The sequence below is a fragment of the Eptatretus burgeri genome, chromosome 10 (assembly GCF_056783735.1).
Source record: "Eptatretus burgeri isolate ZD-2024b chromosome 10, Ebu_testis_v1, whole genome shotgun sequence".
Taxonomy (NCBI): Eukaryota; Metazoa; Chordata; class Myxini; order Myxiniformes; family Myxinidae; genus Eptatretus; species Eptatretus burgeri.
Genome location: NC_140970.1, coordinates 47,942,826 through 47,959,318, shown reverse-complemented (window position 1 = coordinate 47,959,318; position 16,493 = coordinate 47,942,826). Strand labels below are relative to the sequence as shown.

General features: G+C 42.8%; 1 protein-coding gene across 1 annotated transcript in view; it reads right to left on the bottom strand.

The window, feature by feature from the left end:
• LOC147018500 (ADP-ribosylation factor-like protein 8A) overlaps nucleotides 1-16,493 on the bottom strand; it is a 71,257-nt gene that overhangs the window by 38,242 nt on the left and 16,522 nt on the right. The window contains exons 2-4 of the mRNA XM_085898190.1: nucleotides 14,161-14,241; nucleotides 9,441-9,514; nucleotides 3,992-4,085 (exon numbers count right to left, since the gene is read on the bottom strand). Coding sequence (XP_085754316.1) covers nucleotides 3,992-4,085; nucleotides 9,441-9,514; nucleotides 14,161-14,241 — 249 coding nt within the window. The remainder of the gene's footprint in view (nucleotides 1-3,991; nucleotides 4,086-9,440; nucleotides 9,515-14,160; nucleotides 14,242-16,493) is intronic.

Below are 16,493 nucleotides of genomic sequence, written 5' to 3'. Positions count from 1 at the left end.
TCCTGAGCTAGCCGAAACTGAGTGGCTCCTCAAGTTTTACTATCTCGTGGATATGACTGAACATCTGAACGAGCTCAACGTGAAAATGCAAGGCATTGGAAATACAGTGTTATCCCTTCAACAAGCCGTGTTTGCTTTTGAAAACAAGCTGGAGCTCTTTATCATGGATCTTGAAACAGGTCGTTTACTACATTTTGAAAAACTGAGACAATTTAAAGATGCATGCACAGCAAGTGAGCCCACTCAAAACTTTGATCTCCACCAGTTAGCTGGCTTCACATCCAGTCTCCTACAGTCATTCAAAGCACGCTTTGGAGAATTTCGTGAGCACACTCGTCTTTTTAAGTTCATCACCCATCCAAACGAGTGTTCACTGAACACAGCCGACCTGAGTTACATTCCTGGTGTCTCCGTCAGAGATTTTGAAGCAGAAGTGGCTGACCTGAAGGCCTCAGACATGTGGGTGAATAAGATCAAGTCACTGAATGAAGATTTGGAAAGAATCGCACGACAGAAAGCAGAGTTGGCGAGCAAGCACATGTGGACAGAAATGAAAAAACTTCAACCCGAAGACGAGCTGATTATCAAAACTTGGAACGCGCTTCCTGTCACACACCTCACACTGCAGCGTGTGAGTATTGCTGTATTGACCTTGTTTGGATCTACGTATGCATGTGAGCAGTCATTCTCACATCTTAAAAACATCAAGTCCAACCTACGATCACGTCTAACGGATGAAAGCCTCAACGCTTGCATGAAGCTTAACCTCACCAAGTACCAACCAGACTACAAAGCCATCAGCAAATCCATGCAGCACCAGAAGTCCCATTAATGGTGAGTATTATAACAACATTATTTAAAAGAATAAATTCAGAGGCTTATTATGCTCACATTTAGTTGAATTCAGTCTTAGAATATATTATATGGCTCTCACTGAAATAGATTTCCAAATATTTTGCTTTAATGGCTCTCTGAGTCAAAAACGTTCCCGACCCCTGGCTTAGTGGTTATGGTGGCTGGCTTGGGATCTTAGGATCCTGAGCTTGAGCCCCGTTGGCCACTCAATTAACACCAGGTGGGGTTGACTCAGCCTGTCATCCTTCCGAGGTCGGCGAAATGAGTACCAGTGTACTGGTACAGGAGCACAGCATCAGCGGCATAGTCACGCCCAAACAAAATGATAGCTACCCGGCAGCCAAGCTGCCATACGCAAGAAGAAAAGAATGATGTTAATTTCACAACATACAACATTCAACTTCATTTAAATTGTAAACCTCAAAATATAGTTCCCTTACCTAAAGTAAGAACCTCAACCTGTAAGCAATTGAATGGTTTCCAGACCGCATGGAAAAAAAAAAAACATGCACGCACTTCAAGTAGAATTCCTTTTTCACTGTATCCCTAAGCTTTCCTCAAGAATCACATCTACTTCAACTACAACTAGACAGTTCATAGAACACGATACCCCACACAGTGTTTAGTATACTGTATACTTCAATTTTAATAAAATAATAATTTGATGATTGTTTAAAATAAATAAATAAATAAAACGCAAGTTTAGCACGACTGAAGCAGTCTCATACATCACCCTTATCCATTGGAGTAAGACAATGTTGAGTTGCAGTTTAGGAGATGGAGGCTTGATTCATCACCATAGAATGTAATGTCAATCGGCATCATACATAACTATAATGGTGGCGACTTCTGCACCCTGACATACTGTTGTTGATTCGGCGGCACTTAACAGCACCGCCGTCTCAGGGGTTATATCGCCGGCTAGTTCTACACAGGTCTCGGGTCACGCGCCTAAGATCATTATACCAAAGTACCCCTGTGCCTTGCCAGTTGGGGATACAGACCCCGGCTACAGACTGGGTTTGATCAGAGACCGAGCGAAGTCTGTCACAGTCCGTAGTCAGTTTGGTTTTAAATACAAATCGAGCGATTGTTCTTCAGCGCAACACGGATAAATTCAAGGCAGCAAATTTCGTATGAATCAGCCAGATTTATTGGGGAAACATCGGGGAACACGACACAAGCAAAGCATTCACGACAACGTTATAATTCATCTATAACCTGCTCTTATCTTGGGAGATACGGACACGGGTTTCGCAGGAGGGCCCTGAGAAAAATCAGCCTTAGGCCTGGACAACATGCATACGAGACACGGAGTACTTGGTGGTGCCTCATGGACGAGAAGAAAAGTGTCGAAGGCACGAATGCAGCTCGTGACAAGCCGATGTCACTGGATTCGAGCACGCAGCGTGGCAAGATGGCGGCGACATACTCCTATCGGCACCGCTAACGCATGCAGCCTCGGTGCGTCCAGCCCCTGTAATGTCGACGGCACAAGAGCGAAAGATCTACGGTGTGTTCCAGCTGGTTCTTCACAAGGTCCAGTATGCAAATCCAGATCTGGCCTGAACACCAGATTAGCCCAAATCTGGGTGTTGGATTCTGCAGGTGGATCGACGGATCAAAAGACATGGTCCAGCTGCGCAGGGAGCAAGGACAGTCAGAGGCCCCATGGCTGGACTTAGGATGAACCTGGGGACGACCTGTACGCTGGATCCATGTTCAAGGAGGAACAGCTCGTCAAGTCTCTCCTCATAAAGCAGATGGCAGACAGGAAAAAGCAGTTCGTCTTGCCTTTCGGGGCAGGCTTTTCGGACCACCTCCAGGGACACGTGATTCGTCCATTGTTCGAGTTTGCAGCAGCTCTCCGCCAATGGGTTGCTGGCACGTCTTGCTGACTGACTCTGTCAGGGCGCTGGGTGGGGGCTCGTTAAGGGGGGGGGGAAGGAAAAAATAAGGTGCCTCTCGGTACACCACCATTGTATGAACACTGGACCGCCTGCTACAAGTTCCGACACACATTTAACGTCTGATTACCAAACAATCTGGCTAAACATGCATTTCAGGGGGGATCTGGGCTAATCCTATATTTAATAACCCACGAAGGGCCCAGTTCCACAACAATACTGCACCCTCTCACATGCCATGCCTTCTCATACTATATATTGATATAAAGCATGGTTCTTGGAAGTACAGTATTATGAAGGTGATTTATGTTACACAGTGTTCAAGTATATAATTCAATTTAAATAAGGTTTGAAAGCGAATAAATTAATTAATTCTGGATTTTTTTTTTTTTACCGCCGTTATACCCAGTATCTATTGCATCACCCGATTTAACATGATACATTCGTTTTTTTTGTGCCTGTTGTTTGTGTCCTTTATGACGTCCTTAAAAAACAGTAAGTTTCCTGTTTGGAATTGATTTCAATTTTGTTTGATCGACAGAGTAAAAATATTTTTTCATCTCACTTCTCTCTGCTCTGAGGAAATCACACGCTTTCCTCACCTCTCACAGTGGTGATTGCAATATCGGTGATTATGGTGTAGCGTCTTTATCACATGCTTTCCTCACCTCGTTACTCATTTTGGTGAGTATTAGATTGATTGCAGTGCTATCCTTGACAATTTTACGTTTCTTTGACTCCGCGGACACATGGCGGCCATCCATGTTCAGTGGGCCAACACGGGTGCTCCCGCCCATAGGCAGGGGGTGTCCACTGGTCTGTTATAAAGTACTTGAGATGTTTTTGATAGACACACTTAGTGTTGCCTGCAGTTTTCCATTTCACAATGGCATTCCCCCTGTTGACATAAGGATGGCTAGGAAAAGTTGAAATAATCCTGAAATAATGTGCCCACTCCGACAGCAAATATAATTCCGAAATGGAACTTTATCAACTACTTCCTCGGCATATGATGTCGAATGATCTGAAAATGAGCAACGATACAGTTCCCAGACTATTTATACTGCATCTATTGACAAAATTTGTGGTTATACAAATCAAACATGTTGCCATTTCCCACAAGAGGAAAGTGGTGTCCCATGACTGTTTGTTAAGATAATGTAATGTGTTGATATGTCTTGTGTACAAGTGCAATTGCTACGAGCTGTCCCATCACCCAAGTGCCTTACAGGGATGCCGTGTAATTGTGGTTTGTCCAGCAGGTTGTGAAGTTCATTCCGTGATGCCTCAATCTTTTCCTGATCTGCAGCATCCACCATGTACCTGAAGTATAAAGCACCATTTACGTTTGATCAAAATTTTATGATGCAGAATGCAATGCAAATACTTCCTTATATTTCTAATCACTTCAATTCATTGGACTGACATAAGGGCTAAAATGTTGTGCACCTGCATTTTAGTTGTCTATTCTGCGTTCAATTCATGAAGGAATGTCATCCGACTATACTGTTATCTTGCACTTCAGAGGTGAGCTGTTGCAGAGCACGCCGTCCTTTGGCGAGATTGTTAAGCTGGTTGTTCTGTATGACGCAAGTCATTTTTGGATCAAAAAGATCCCAGTGCCTTTCGAACAAAGAAAGCCATTATCTTCTGATACCGTAACCAAATTCAGGCCATAATCATTCATTCACATTGATGGCATCACTGTGTCCCAGTCATGAAGCAACAAACAGAAATTCCACACAGAAATGAATGGAAGGATGGAGATATAATCAATGATGAGACAAGTATATAGGTATGTTGGCAATCGGCACACTGTATTTGGTCTTCATTCATTATGAGTTCCCATTCTTTCTGGCTTGGTTCTAAAATGATCTGCAAAATGTTTACTTGTTCATTTTATTATTCATTTTTCTTTCATTCTTTTTTCCTGGCGAGGTCATTTGTATTTTTCTCTCGCCCTTTAACGTACTTTTTGGCTTTTGCCACTTGTCTCACATTTCACATTAAAACACAGTCGAGTACATAATAGAATACTTTCTTGGAATGCATTTAAAGCATTGCTGGAGATGTGTGCAAAGCGAATATATATATACAGTACATATTGTTACAGCCTGGAATTTGAGGTTCACCACAAGGGGAAGCATTTGAGTTCCTCCCGAACACCCAGTCCTGAGGCCACCAGCCGCAGAAAACTCCACAGCCTGGTGGGATGTTAATCAACCACGAACTCCAGTTGGTTCCGCCAATCCTGGCAGGGTTATCACGACTTCATGTGTTATCTTACCTTTGGAAGACTGCACAAAGGGGGTTTCATGACCTCAGTGCACATTTGGATTACTGCCGAACAATACAGTGAGTGTACACTGGCTAAAAGAGCAAATCATGTGGGTTAGAACTTCCCAGCTAACACAATGTGTAGAATATACTGAACAAAGGAAGGAAAAGACACGATGAACTGGGTACATTTACAACTAGAAGGGCACTCGGTAGAGCGTATACCTCCGCCACGTAATGCCTAATTCACGAGAGCATATCGGGCCAAATACATTTTTGAAATATCATGCCATACAGTACTATATAGTTTTTGGCCCGATCTCTCAATGGTGAAGAATCACTTTAAAAATTAAATAATTCTCATATCCAGATTTGGATATTCCCCAAAATCAAGCCAATTTGTCCTTGCGACACACCCAACCTGTCCACAAAGTTTCGTCCGAATCCGTCCACAACTTTTTGAGATATCGTGCTACATATAGTTTTTGGCCCATTCTCTCAATGGTGAAGAATCACTTTAAAAATTCCAGTAGTCGGATCCGGATCTTCATGAAAATCGAATCAGTTCGTCCTTGTCAGACACCCAACCTGTCCACAAAATTTCATCTGGATCTGTCCACAACTTTTTGAGATATCCTGTACACAAACAGACAGAAAGGGGTGAAAACATGACCTCCTTCACCTTTGGTGGCAGAGGTAAAAAATAATAAGGTCCATCTGACCAGGTGTTCGCCATGTTTGTTCTTGCTGTGAAGGCATAGATCGACATTTTGTATTCTGTGGCTTGGTACAATTTTGAATTTAATTTCACTAATTACCCACTTTCAATCCTCTTTCAAAGAATGCTTCTGTTGATATCGCCATATACAGGTTTCAGAAAGTGGAATGCAGCCCTCCCAGGTCTCAAAGTGTGTGTGTGTGTGTGTGTGTGTGTGTGTGTGTGTGTGTGTGTGTGTGTGTGTGTGTGTGTGTGTGTGTGTGTGTGTGTGTGTGTGTGTGTGTGTGTGTGTGTGTGTGTGTGTGTGTGTGTGTGTGTGTGTGTGTGTGTCTCTCGACAACCACTGGTCTGATCTAATTGAAATTTGCCAGCAATGTTGCTGGGGACCTGAGTATGTGCCTTTTCAAGGTTTGATATTAATCGGACAAGTGCTTCCAAGTTATGGCCATTTATTTACCAACCAATGACAGGACACGTTGCTGCGTGGGCATGGCCGATGGGGAAAGAGAACCTCAGCTGCGTTCCCCATTACGGGTTACAACGCACGGACTTCCGGATAGTGATGACTAAGTGTATTCTAATAATTTCTCAATTTCTTACGCGCATTTATAGATAAACACAATGCCCCAATCCAGTCGTCGTTTACGAGAGCGAAGGAACGGCCTGTGTAGTTGTTTGAAAGATTTTGGTTGTTTTTTTTGGTTTTTTCGTTTGTTTGTTTGTTTGTATTTTTTGCACGTACGTTTTTTTTCTTTTTCTTTTTTCTCTTTTCTTCTCTCTGTGTTTTTCCTTGCGATGACATTGTGAAAAGGCAAAATACGCTGGCGCTAATTGAATAATTGGCCATTAAAACTAAATTGCGAATAATCGTAACTGCGATATGCGAACTTCCGGACAGTGAGGACTTAACTTCCGGATAGTGACGAGTTACTGTATTCTTTCTTTCTCTCATTTCTGTACTTTCTCGATTTTCTTAAACAGAATGCCCCAATCCAGTCATCGTTTACGACAGCGAAGGAACGAAGCTGCGCATTGTGCACGCGCAATGGAATCTAACGAAGCATGAGCTGCTCGCTTGACACGCGACGCTACTCGCGTGACAAGGCGTCTTGCAGCTGAAACAGATGAAGAACGAACTGCTCGCTTGGCAGGCCACGCACTAGTAATAATAATAATAATAATAATAATAATAATAATAACAAGAAAAAGAGCAGAGATCGCAGACCCTCGCCAGGACTTGTTTTGTGTGGTGTTTGTACAGTTTTTTGTGGTACATTTTGTGTGGCATGTAATTAATAAGACATAATTAGAACTGCCACTTTATAACTGCTGGCAGTGATGGCAGAGTAACCAGACGTCTTGCTTTGATTGGACACCTGACCCTGACCAAGGATTTATTTATTATTCAATTGAATTTAGAATGGAATTAAAATTAATTCAATTAAAATCAAATGGAAGACCAAATAGAGACAGTCCTGCATTGGAGTAATCAGAAGGAACTCAAACAAGCAAAATGCAAAGATGATGTCATCAGGAGGAACCTGGATAGGATTCGCATTTCAACTGCAACTCCTGTACCCTCAAACCCATCCAAGCACAGCCAAGTGAGACTTATTAAAAAAAACCCATCAAAACAATTAAATAATTCTGCCTTCCAGACCATGCATCACATCAAGTTGAAATTTAAAACATGTATTCCACATCATAATTGTGAAGTTTCACATCCACTGATTAAACGGTTCCAGAGAAAACATTATTTAATATTTTCTTCAATCCAATATGGCTGACAAACCATGTGACCTATTAATTATTTCTTACAAACTTGTACACCCATGGCTTGGGGAGCATTTGCGTGAAGTTTCCCCTCAATCTAACCAGCTGTTCTGGAGAAGATGATTTTTATAGGTTTTAGGGTAAATCCAATATGGCTGCCAAACCATGTGACCTATGACATGTGTGTGAACCTTTTCTTCTTCATCGATAGTCGGTCATACACGTAAAGTTTCGCCTCGATTCGTTCAGCCACTTCAGAGAAAATTTTTGAAGTTTTTTTTTAATAATATGGCTGCCGAATCACGTGACCGATAACGTCATCAACATTTATTTTCTGTGGACCATTTTATCCCCAGATGACCCTCAAAATTTTTCATACTGATCAAATGTAGCGTTTTACATATGCAATTATGATGTCATAATGAAGGCACCTTTGACATCATTAAATTCAAAAAAAAAAATCATACTTATTCCCCATTAGGAGCGCTTGCTATGTGCCAAGTTTCAATTTTTTGTTTGGTGGGGTTTATAGAAATACAGAGGACCAAAGTTTTTCTGTTTCCCCAACATGACTGCCACACCACATGACCTATGACATCATAATTATTAAAACATTTCACTTGAGTAGTCGCTCCAGTGGTGAAAATTTCGTCTCAATCCAACAAGCGGTTGCGGAGAAAAACACTAAAGTTCTGTATGGACAAATAAAGACAGACAGACAAACAAACAGACCCAAATGCAATAGCTTCTCATTCGGCAAGGCTAACAAACGGTTGCGGAGAAAAACACGAAAGTTCTGTATGGACAAACAAACAAACAGACAAACAAACGGACCCAAATGCAATAGCCTCTCCTTCGGTGAGGGTAATAACAATAATAAGAAAAAGAGCAATCAGAGATTGCAGTCCCTCGCCAGGACTTCTTTTGTGTGGTGTTTGTATACTGTTGTGTTACATAATTAATAAGACACATAACTAGAATTACCACTTTATAACTGCTGGCAGTGATGACCAGGTACCAAGACGTCCAGCTTTGATGCAACCCCACTTTGATCGGACAACTGACCCTGACCCATGACGTCTTTTATTATTATTCATTAATCAATTGAATTTAGAATGGGTTTAAAATCAATTCAATTCAAATGGAAAATCAAAGTCCAAAGTTTTTCCATGTTTCCAACATGGCTGCCACACCATGTGACCAATGACATCATAATTAGGATTAAAACATTTTCGATGAGTCATGGCACCTAGTGTGAAAATTTCGTCCAAACTAAAAAATTCTTGCCCCTGAGACAGTTCATCAAAGTCTTGGGCCAAAAATTATAAACACAAAAATTTTTTCCTTTGCCAACCCCACAAGAAATTGGGGAAAAAATTATTAAATTAGTTAGTACTGTAGTAGTAATATTACTTGTAGTAGTAATAATAGAAGTTCCTGCAGAAAAGGCATAGTTATGGTAAAGCATTAATGAAAACAGAAACATTAATTTAGGACTTTGATCAAAATTATAAACATTACCCTCTTATTAATATTATTAATCCATCCCTCCTCCCACACCAAAAATGAATGACAATTTTCTGCTACCCGATGTACCATGTGATTCATCGAATATCAAGAGACTATCCAGACATCACTTGAAACAACCACCCAACAGAAGAACTAAACATCAAAGAGGAGATTTTTGTGGCGATACAACCTCTTGGCTCATGAGGTGACAGAGGACAAGAAAGGTAACATACTGACAGTGGGGCAATGGGGCCACAGGTGAACGCAACAAGCAAGATCAAATCAACAGACCAGTCATGATTGACTATAACATTAAAATGAAAATAAATACGTTAAAGAAATTCCCGCTCCCCTCACTCCCAAAACTTAACTCGATGCAGGGAGCAGTGGGGAAAACTCACACGATTGCATTCACACCTCGACAGTAGCGCTCCCACATGGTGCGGAACCGTGGCTGGCCACCAATGTCCCACAACTGCAAAACAACCAATGATGGGTCAATAAAGTACATTCTAGAGCAAACACATATTTACCCACATTAGTCCCTTAAAGTATCAAAATCCAACAAACCTTTGACCTAAAAAAGTAACTGTACCAATGCCCCTCAAGGTAAATATTACGAGTCCTAAAATCTCAGATTAAAAGGGCAAAAATCACAAACACGACGTCTTATTTGCTCTTATACTTGAAGTTTTTGCTTCATTTCAGAATTTGGTAAAACAGACAAAAACACAAAGCAATATTACAGTCTTTGTAAGCAAGTTGATGAAACCAAAGCACTATTCTTCTGAAAGTGCTCATTCATCAAAGAAAGGCTCAATTGTATTTTCAGGGAATTTGGCAAACTATGTAGTTTGAGTTATAGGATGCTGAGACATGGTAAAAATAAAAATGCCTCCATACCTTACCATCATGGAAAAAAAAATATTGTCCAATTCATCCGATACAAAGTAAAGCCCTGGTTTGAAAAAGAATGAAGAAAACAGGCCTTTTCCAGCCCAGATACACTACACCACCAGCCTTTCATGATGACAAGAAAAGGAAGCAGTGGGTGCTGTTTCCTGCATAGCCTCTTATTTTCGGAGTTCAGAAATGGTAAGGCTGGATATTTGATGACAACATAAAAGAGGAAGGTTCAGTTTACGACTACATTTACGTTCAGTGGACAATGTAAAGATTACCATCATATGAGCTTGGTGTGCTGCAATCTCGAAATGTGGAAAACGGAATCCATTTTCCCCACCAACCTATTGCGAGCATTCAGAGCAAAGTTTTATTTGATCCGGAAGAGCTGTCAAGTGTGTAGTAAATTTGAAATTTGTCTTTTGCATAACCAGTTCTCCTTGTGGTTTTTTTTTGCCTATAGTTTTCTTCCTGCATGACTTTTCAGTTGAGTTCATCACCTCCACAGAATAAGTCAGTTGGCTACATTGAAGTGGACTATAATAGATATTTCTGCTAGGTTGCCCTTTGTGATACAAGGCCATAACACAGGCTTCACTATGCGAGGCTGTTATTTCTCTGGCAGTAAGGTGTTGAACATTCAAGCACATACGATTGCTCAGGTGATTTCAACGATGAGTACACGGACATTTATTCAGGGCCCTAACAAACAATTATGAACTAGAACACATCTCGAAATGCAAAGCCCATCCATGTCCACTTTGTACTCAAACTAAACTTGACAAAAACAACAGCAATTTACTGATTGGTGTTCTCCATATTCAAACATTAAAGGTTTGTTGAAAGTTTGATAACAAAAGCTCAACAAGAAAAAATGTGATGGCCTGGACAGATACACAAGCTCAAATGGTAAATAAATAAACATGAAAGCATTTAAAAAGAACCCGGCCGTCTCATGTTTGATGCATAGCAGACGGGCGAAGACCTAATTGTATATAGTCCCACATGTGGACTGTGCCCAATGGGGATCGACGGAGTGCTTGTTGCACACCACATGTTTAGATTTTCCTGCCGATCACATCACATGCCTTCTGGTTGAATGGTTTGCATTAGCAGGAACCTTCATCTGGGTGGCAGACGGATGGTTGTTCTGTGCGGATTATGTGGTGTTACTGTGCGAGACATAATCTGCGGCGATGCTCACCATAACAGTCAGGAGGTGCATCTGATTATGTGTATATATACATATATATATATATATACATATATATATATATATACATATATACATACATACATACATATATACATACATACATACATATATATATACATATATATATATATATATATATATATATATATATATACATATACATATACATATATATATATATATATACACATATACATATATACATACACACATACACATATATACATATATCCATCCATTGGGACCATACTCTGTGCAGAGCATTGGTGCTGCTTAAGCAGTCTCCTTGGCTATTGGGCACAATCCTGGATGGGTCGCCACTCCGACACAGTATACCAGCATGCTGGCACTCATTTTGCAGACCTCGGAAGGATGACAGGTTGAGTTCACCCCACCTGGTATTAATTCAACAGCTGAGTGGGGTTTGAACTCAGGACCTGCGGATCCCAAGCCCGCCACCCTAACCATTAAGCTAACACCAGGCATATTTAGCCACATTAGTCCTGGATGGATGCTCACCGGTTTATATAACCGGTGTATTGTGTGAGAACCTGGAGGCGTATGAGGCTGCGTGAGAGCCTGGATGCGTATGAGGTTGCGTGAGAGCCTGGATGTGTATGAGGCTGCGAGAGAGCCTGGATGTGAGGAGACCCTCCCCGGTGGGATGTACAGCAAAATATGTTTGGCTGGAGGGACCGAATAGTTGAAGGGGATGGCAAAGAAGTCGAAAGTCGGGCGACTTGTCTTTGGACTGCAGACACCACAACCGGAAGTTCCCCCACCATTATTGTTGTACGGTACCTTCCCACTGCCCAGTTCAGGATCGCACATGTGTGTAATAACATTTAAGCCATGGTCTTGCAGGGTTGGAATGAATTATTTATATTGGATTCATGTGTGTGTGAGTGAGTGAGTGAGGGAAGGTTCAATGGATCCACGTCACTCACCTGTACCAGAGAGACAGGGCTCACAGAAATTTGAAATATATAAATTTGGATGGCTTTGCAGGTAACGTTGGGTATCGTGGCATCCACCGATGAACGCAGTCTTTCGAAGGGGGTTGTATAAACATTAGGTTTTTGGTTAAGGTTTTATGAACATTTGATTTTTGTGCGTTTTCTGACATTTTCTACCCGCCCCAGGAATTAGGAGCGAGGAACCAAGAGTTTTACAAATATTTGAATTGTTGCGTTTCAGGGGTGTAGAACGTTAAGAAGAATAGGTAAGTTAGCTACGGATCGCTTCCCACAGCCCTTCCTAATTTATTTCATAGGCTAATTAGGTGCGAGTCGGTAAGTGGTAAGGCCGGAATGGTTACACCTGCATTGAACATTGCAGGAGCTACGGTTCTGGGGGGGGGGGGGGGTGCTGTGTTACTGTTGTGGGAGTACATGGAAGAATTTAATAGGGAATATAGCATTGTGTAGAGTTGCTCGGTCTGTGGACGTGTAGGAGGCATCTCAATGTAACTAATCGGGAACCTGTGAGCTGAAGTTTTACGTGTCACTACACAAGGGGAGTGGTGTCGTGTTAATTAGGTAGGGTTTAAGAATAAGCTTCCCCAGTATGTAATCACCCCTCTGTGATTTTTCCCTCTCTTTTTATATCGGCAATAAAGGTGGGGAAGACGTCCATAAAACCACGGACAGATCCAAACGGGAAGAAAGCCCCACCTTCAAAGGGCTTCGTGCGAGCAGGCCACGCCCCGGAGGCGGATGATTGTTAGGTGTGAGACGCCTGAAGAAGAAGCGGGCGTGGAAGGCTTCCCACTAAATAGGATGGGAGATTGGCAGAGCGCACACAAGAACGTCAGTATGGTCAGTGTAGGGAACGCACAAGGTCAGTGGGAGGAACGCACGAGGCAGAGTTGATTCGGAAGAGAATCAGAGGCGGGAGTGAGTTCAGGGCTTGCGCATTCTTGGAGAGCCGTGATCAGAGCGGAGGCACTAGGTGCATTGTTTGGAGAGGCGAGAGCGGAGGGTGAGCACACGCCGAGGAGGACAACACGACCCTTGAATTTGAGTTGAGGAAATTTGGCTCACGTGGTGAAGCAAGATGCTGGCTTTTGATTCTTGGTTGGATCGGTGAGGACGATTGGCACACAAAGCCGTTGCACTGGATCTCTGAGCTTTGGTGTGGAGTGCCGCTCGCAGATTGCCTGGCGGGCGTTTGTCCTGCTATAAGAGAAGCGCCATTTTGCGCGCGTATGCATGTGCTGGTGGAGGCGCCTCAATTCCAGGTTCCAGAAAGATCAGCTCTGGGCCAAGCTAAGTACAAGAATTATTGAAAGGAAGGGTTTTCTTTTTATTTTGTTTTCCCCTTTGTCTGTATTGAAGTCCGTGTGGAGAGGCCCCTCGACTTTAGGATCTATTTATTTTATCATTATTATTTTGAATTATTGTCCTTTGTAAATATTTGTTTATTTTCATTAAACGTATTCCTTTTAAGAGGCTGTACCCGTATATTTGTTATGGGGTTTGAGTATAAACCCCCTGTGCATCTGTTTGATTCCCTGTGCTCCTCCGCCCCTCCACCATTGCGCCCCATGCCCTTCGAGCACATGTTAAAATCTGAGGATCAACGTGTCCTCCTATTAATAAGGAACCACTCAGCCGTCCAGGGGCTGGCAGTGTTAACCACCCGTCACCACAATTTGAGTCGGGGGGTTAACCTGGGCCGGCCACCCCAGCGACATATATATATATATATATATATATATATATATATATATATATATATATATATATATATATATATATATATATATATATATATATATATATATATCCATCTTCCTCTAAATATCAAAACAAATGCTCAGTTTAATCAAACTAGGAACAATATCAAGAAAGACGTGTGATCACAAAACTCACAACAAGGTAGAGGGGAACAGGCAGACAAAGAACTTACAGAAAAAGGCACATCATACTTGTGCATGCAGTGCTATAAAATAAAAATTAATCACCCAGACAAAGACCTTTGACACACATTTCTTGGCTTGCCTTGATAGTAACATTTCCTTTGGAAATCTTGCGCATGTTGAAACCAACGGTTGGAATCATATCCTCATTGAAGTGTCCAGACTGCAATGATAAAGACAAAAGTAAAACAATATTGCTGAAGATATCAATCCAAGTCACTTAACTGTTTCCTCAGAGAAGTTCCCAGCTTGTGTATACATAGTAAGGGGATAAGAGGTCAGATGGTGGGTGTTTTGTCATCTTGAAATTTGTTAGCAATGTTTCATTCAAGGCTCATTTCAAAATTAAAACTAGAAGGGCACTCGGTAGAGCGCGTACCTCCGCCACGCAATGCCGAATTCACGAGAGCATATCGGGCCCAATACATTTTTGAAATATCATGCCATATAATCGTTTTTTGGCCCTATTTCTCAATGGTGAAGTGGTGAAGAATCACTTTAGATTTTGGTGAAGATCCAGATCTGGATCCGACTACTAGAATTTTTAAACAGTTTGTCCTCGTCACACACCCAACCTGCCCACCAAATTTCATCTGGATCCGTCCACAACTTTTTGAGATCTCCTGCACACAAACAGACAGAGAGAGTTGAAAACATAACCACCTTCACCTTCGGTGGCAGAAGTAATGAATAACTAAGTTGGGGGAAAAGATGAGTGAAACTACAATGGCACTTGGTTGGGTGCATACCTCCACCATGTAATGCCTGGTCCACGAGAACATATCGGGCCAAACCAATATTGCTGCAAGACCATGTGACCTATTAATAATTTGTGAACATCCAGGTATCCCAAAGGCTTGGGGAACATGTTGGTGAAGTTTCCCCTCGATCTATCAAGCCATTCTGGAGAAGAACATTTTTAAAGGCATATTCTTCCAAAAAAAATCATAGTGACAAACCATGTGACCTATGATGTCATAGTTGTGAACGTTTTGTTCCTCATGGATAGAGGATCAAATGTGTAGAGTTTCGCCTCGATCTGTTCAGCCGTTTCAGAGAAGATTTTTTTAAAGTTTTTGTGTTAAAAACAATATCGCTGCAGAACCACGTGACTGATGATATTGTTACGAATTCGCGCCCGCCGGCGTGCGAACGGCCTCTTCCCACTAATAGTAGCCGCTCGCCCACCGGACAGACGATTCAGTCGTGACCTTCCGGAACAATGCCGAAACCCTGTCACGGGTGGGTCTTCAACCCCACCATGGCCGAGCCAATTTTCTACCCGCGCAAAATAGGGTCAATCGCCGAATATCGATATACCTAAGTACCTGCGCGGGTAGCCAACCAGGAGACCGTACCTCGACGCAGGTCTGCTTGGACACGAACCACTCAAGCGGTCCGTTCCGTTCTGCAGTGATTACCGAGCGGGTATTATTGCCCGATCTCGCCGGATCCGATTCTATTTAACGGGTATTTAAAACCCAACTAATATTCCGAGATGCAAGATGGCATTTAAATGGGGAGAAAGGAGGACACAACGAACGGGTTACATTCACACAAGCACATTTATTTTATACACATGCACGTATGTACAGCCATGCAATCAATGCGGGGAGGGGACAAGACACGAGCAAGGTAAAAGCACTACAACCGACTATAAGCAATTTATGTACAGAACTTACACAGTTTTTACTTACAGGACATGGCACCACCAACATTCATTCAAAAGCAAAAAAATTAATAAATAAATAAAAAAAAGACTACCCCCACAGACAGGGGAGTCAGACAGGATCCGTAGACCTTTATGGCGTGGAACTTGGCAGACCAAACGAATCCCACGAGACCGTTGCAGGCTACCTGCACCCTCGTGATGCGATGGTGGGCGAGTCGCGACGTCTGTCCCCCCACGGCAGCGAGTACAGCCGCGGCTGAGCTCGGTCTTCCACGGAGCCGGCGAGCTCTCTCCGGCGCTCTCCACACGGATGCGCAGGCTTGCGCAACAGAGCTGGCAAAGCGGCGCCTCCCGTCCGCATCCCTGGTGCCATGCCCGGACACCCCACCGACTGCGAGCTCCGACGACTCGACCCGAACCACCGAACAAAGAAGAAGAAGCCCCACGCACGACTACGAAGAAGAAGACAAAACAAAGCCCCCAACAAAAAACACACCAAAGAGAAGAAGGCCCCAAGCTGGCGTCCTGCGCGGCCTTATATCCCTTCGTTCCAATGCCTCGCCCCTCCCCTTTTATCGCTCCGCTCACCTTCCAGCTACTGCAGGAAGCTTCCAGAAAAGGGGCGTGCCCTCTCGTCCCCCTCCCCGCGCACCTCGCGGGGGCCGAGAGAATCTTTCTTGGCACAGGTCCAGGGAGATTCATTCCCCAAAATCAGGCCCCCACCTTTTTTCACCTTTGACCTC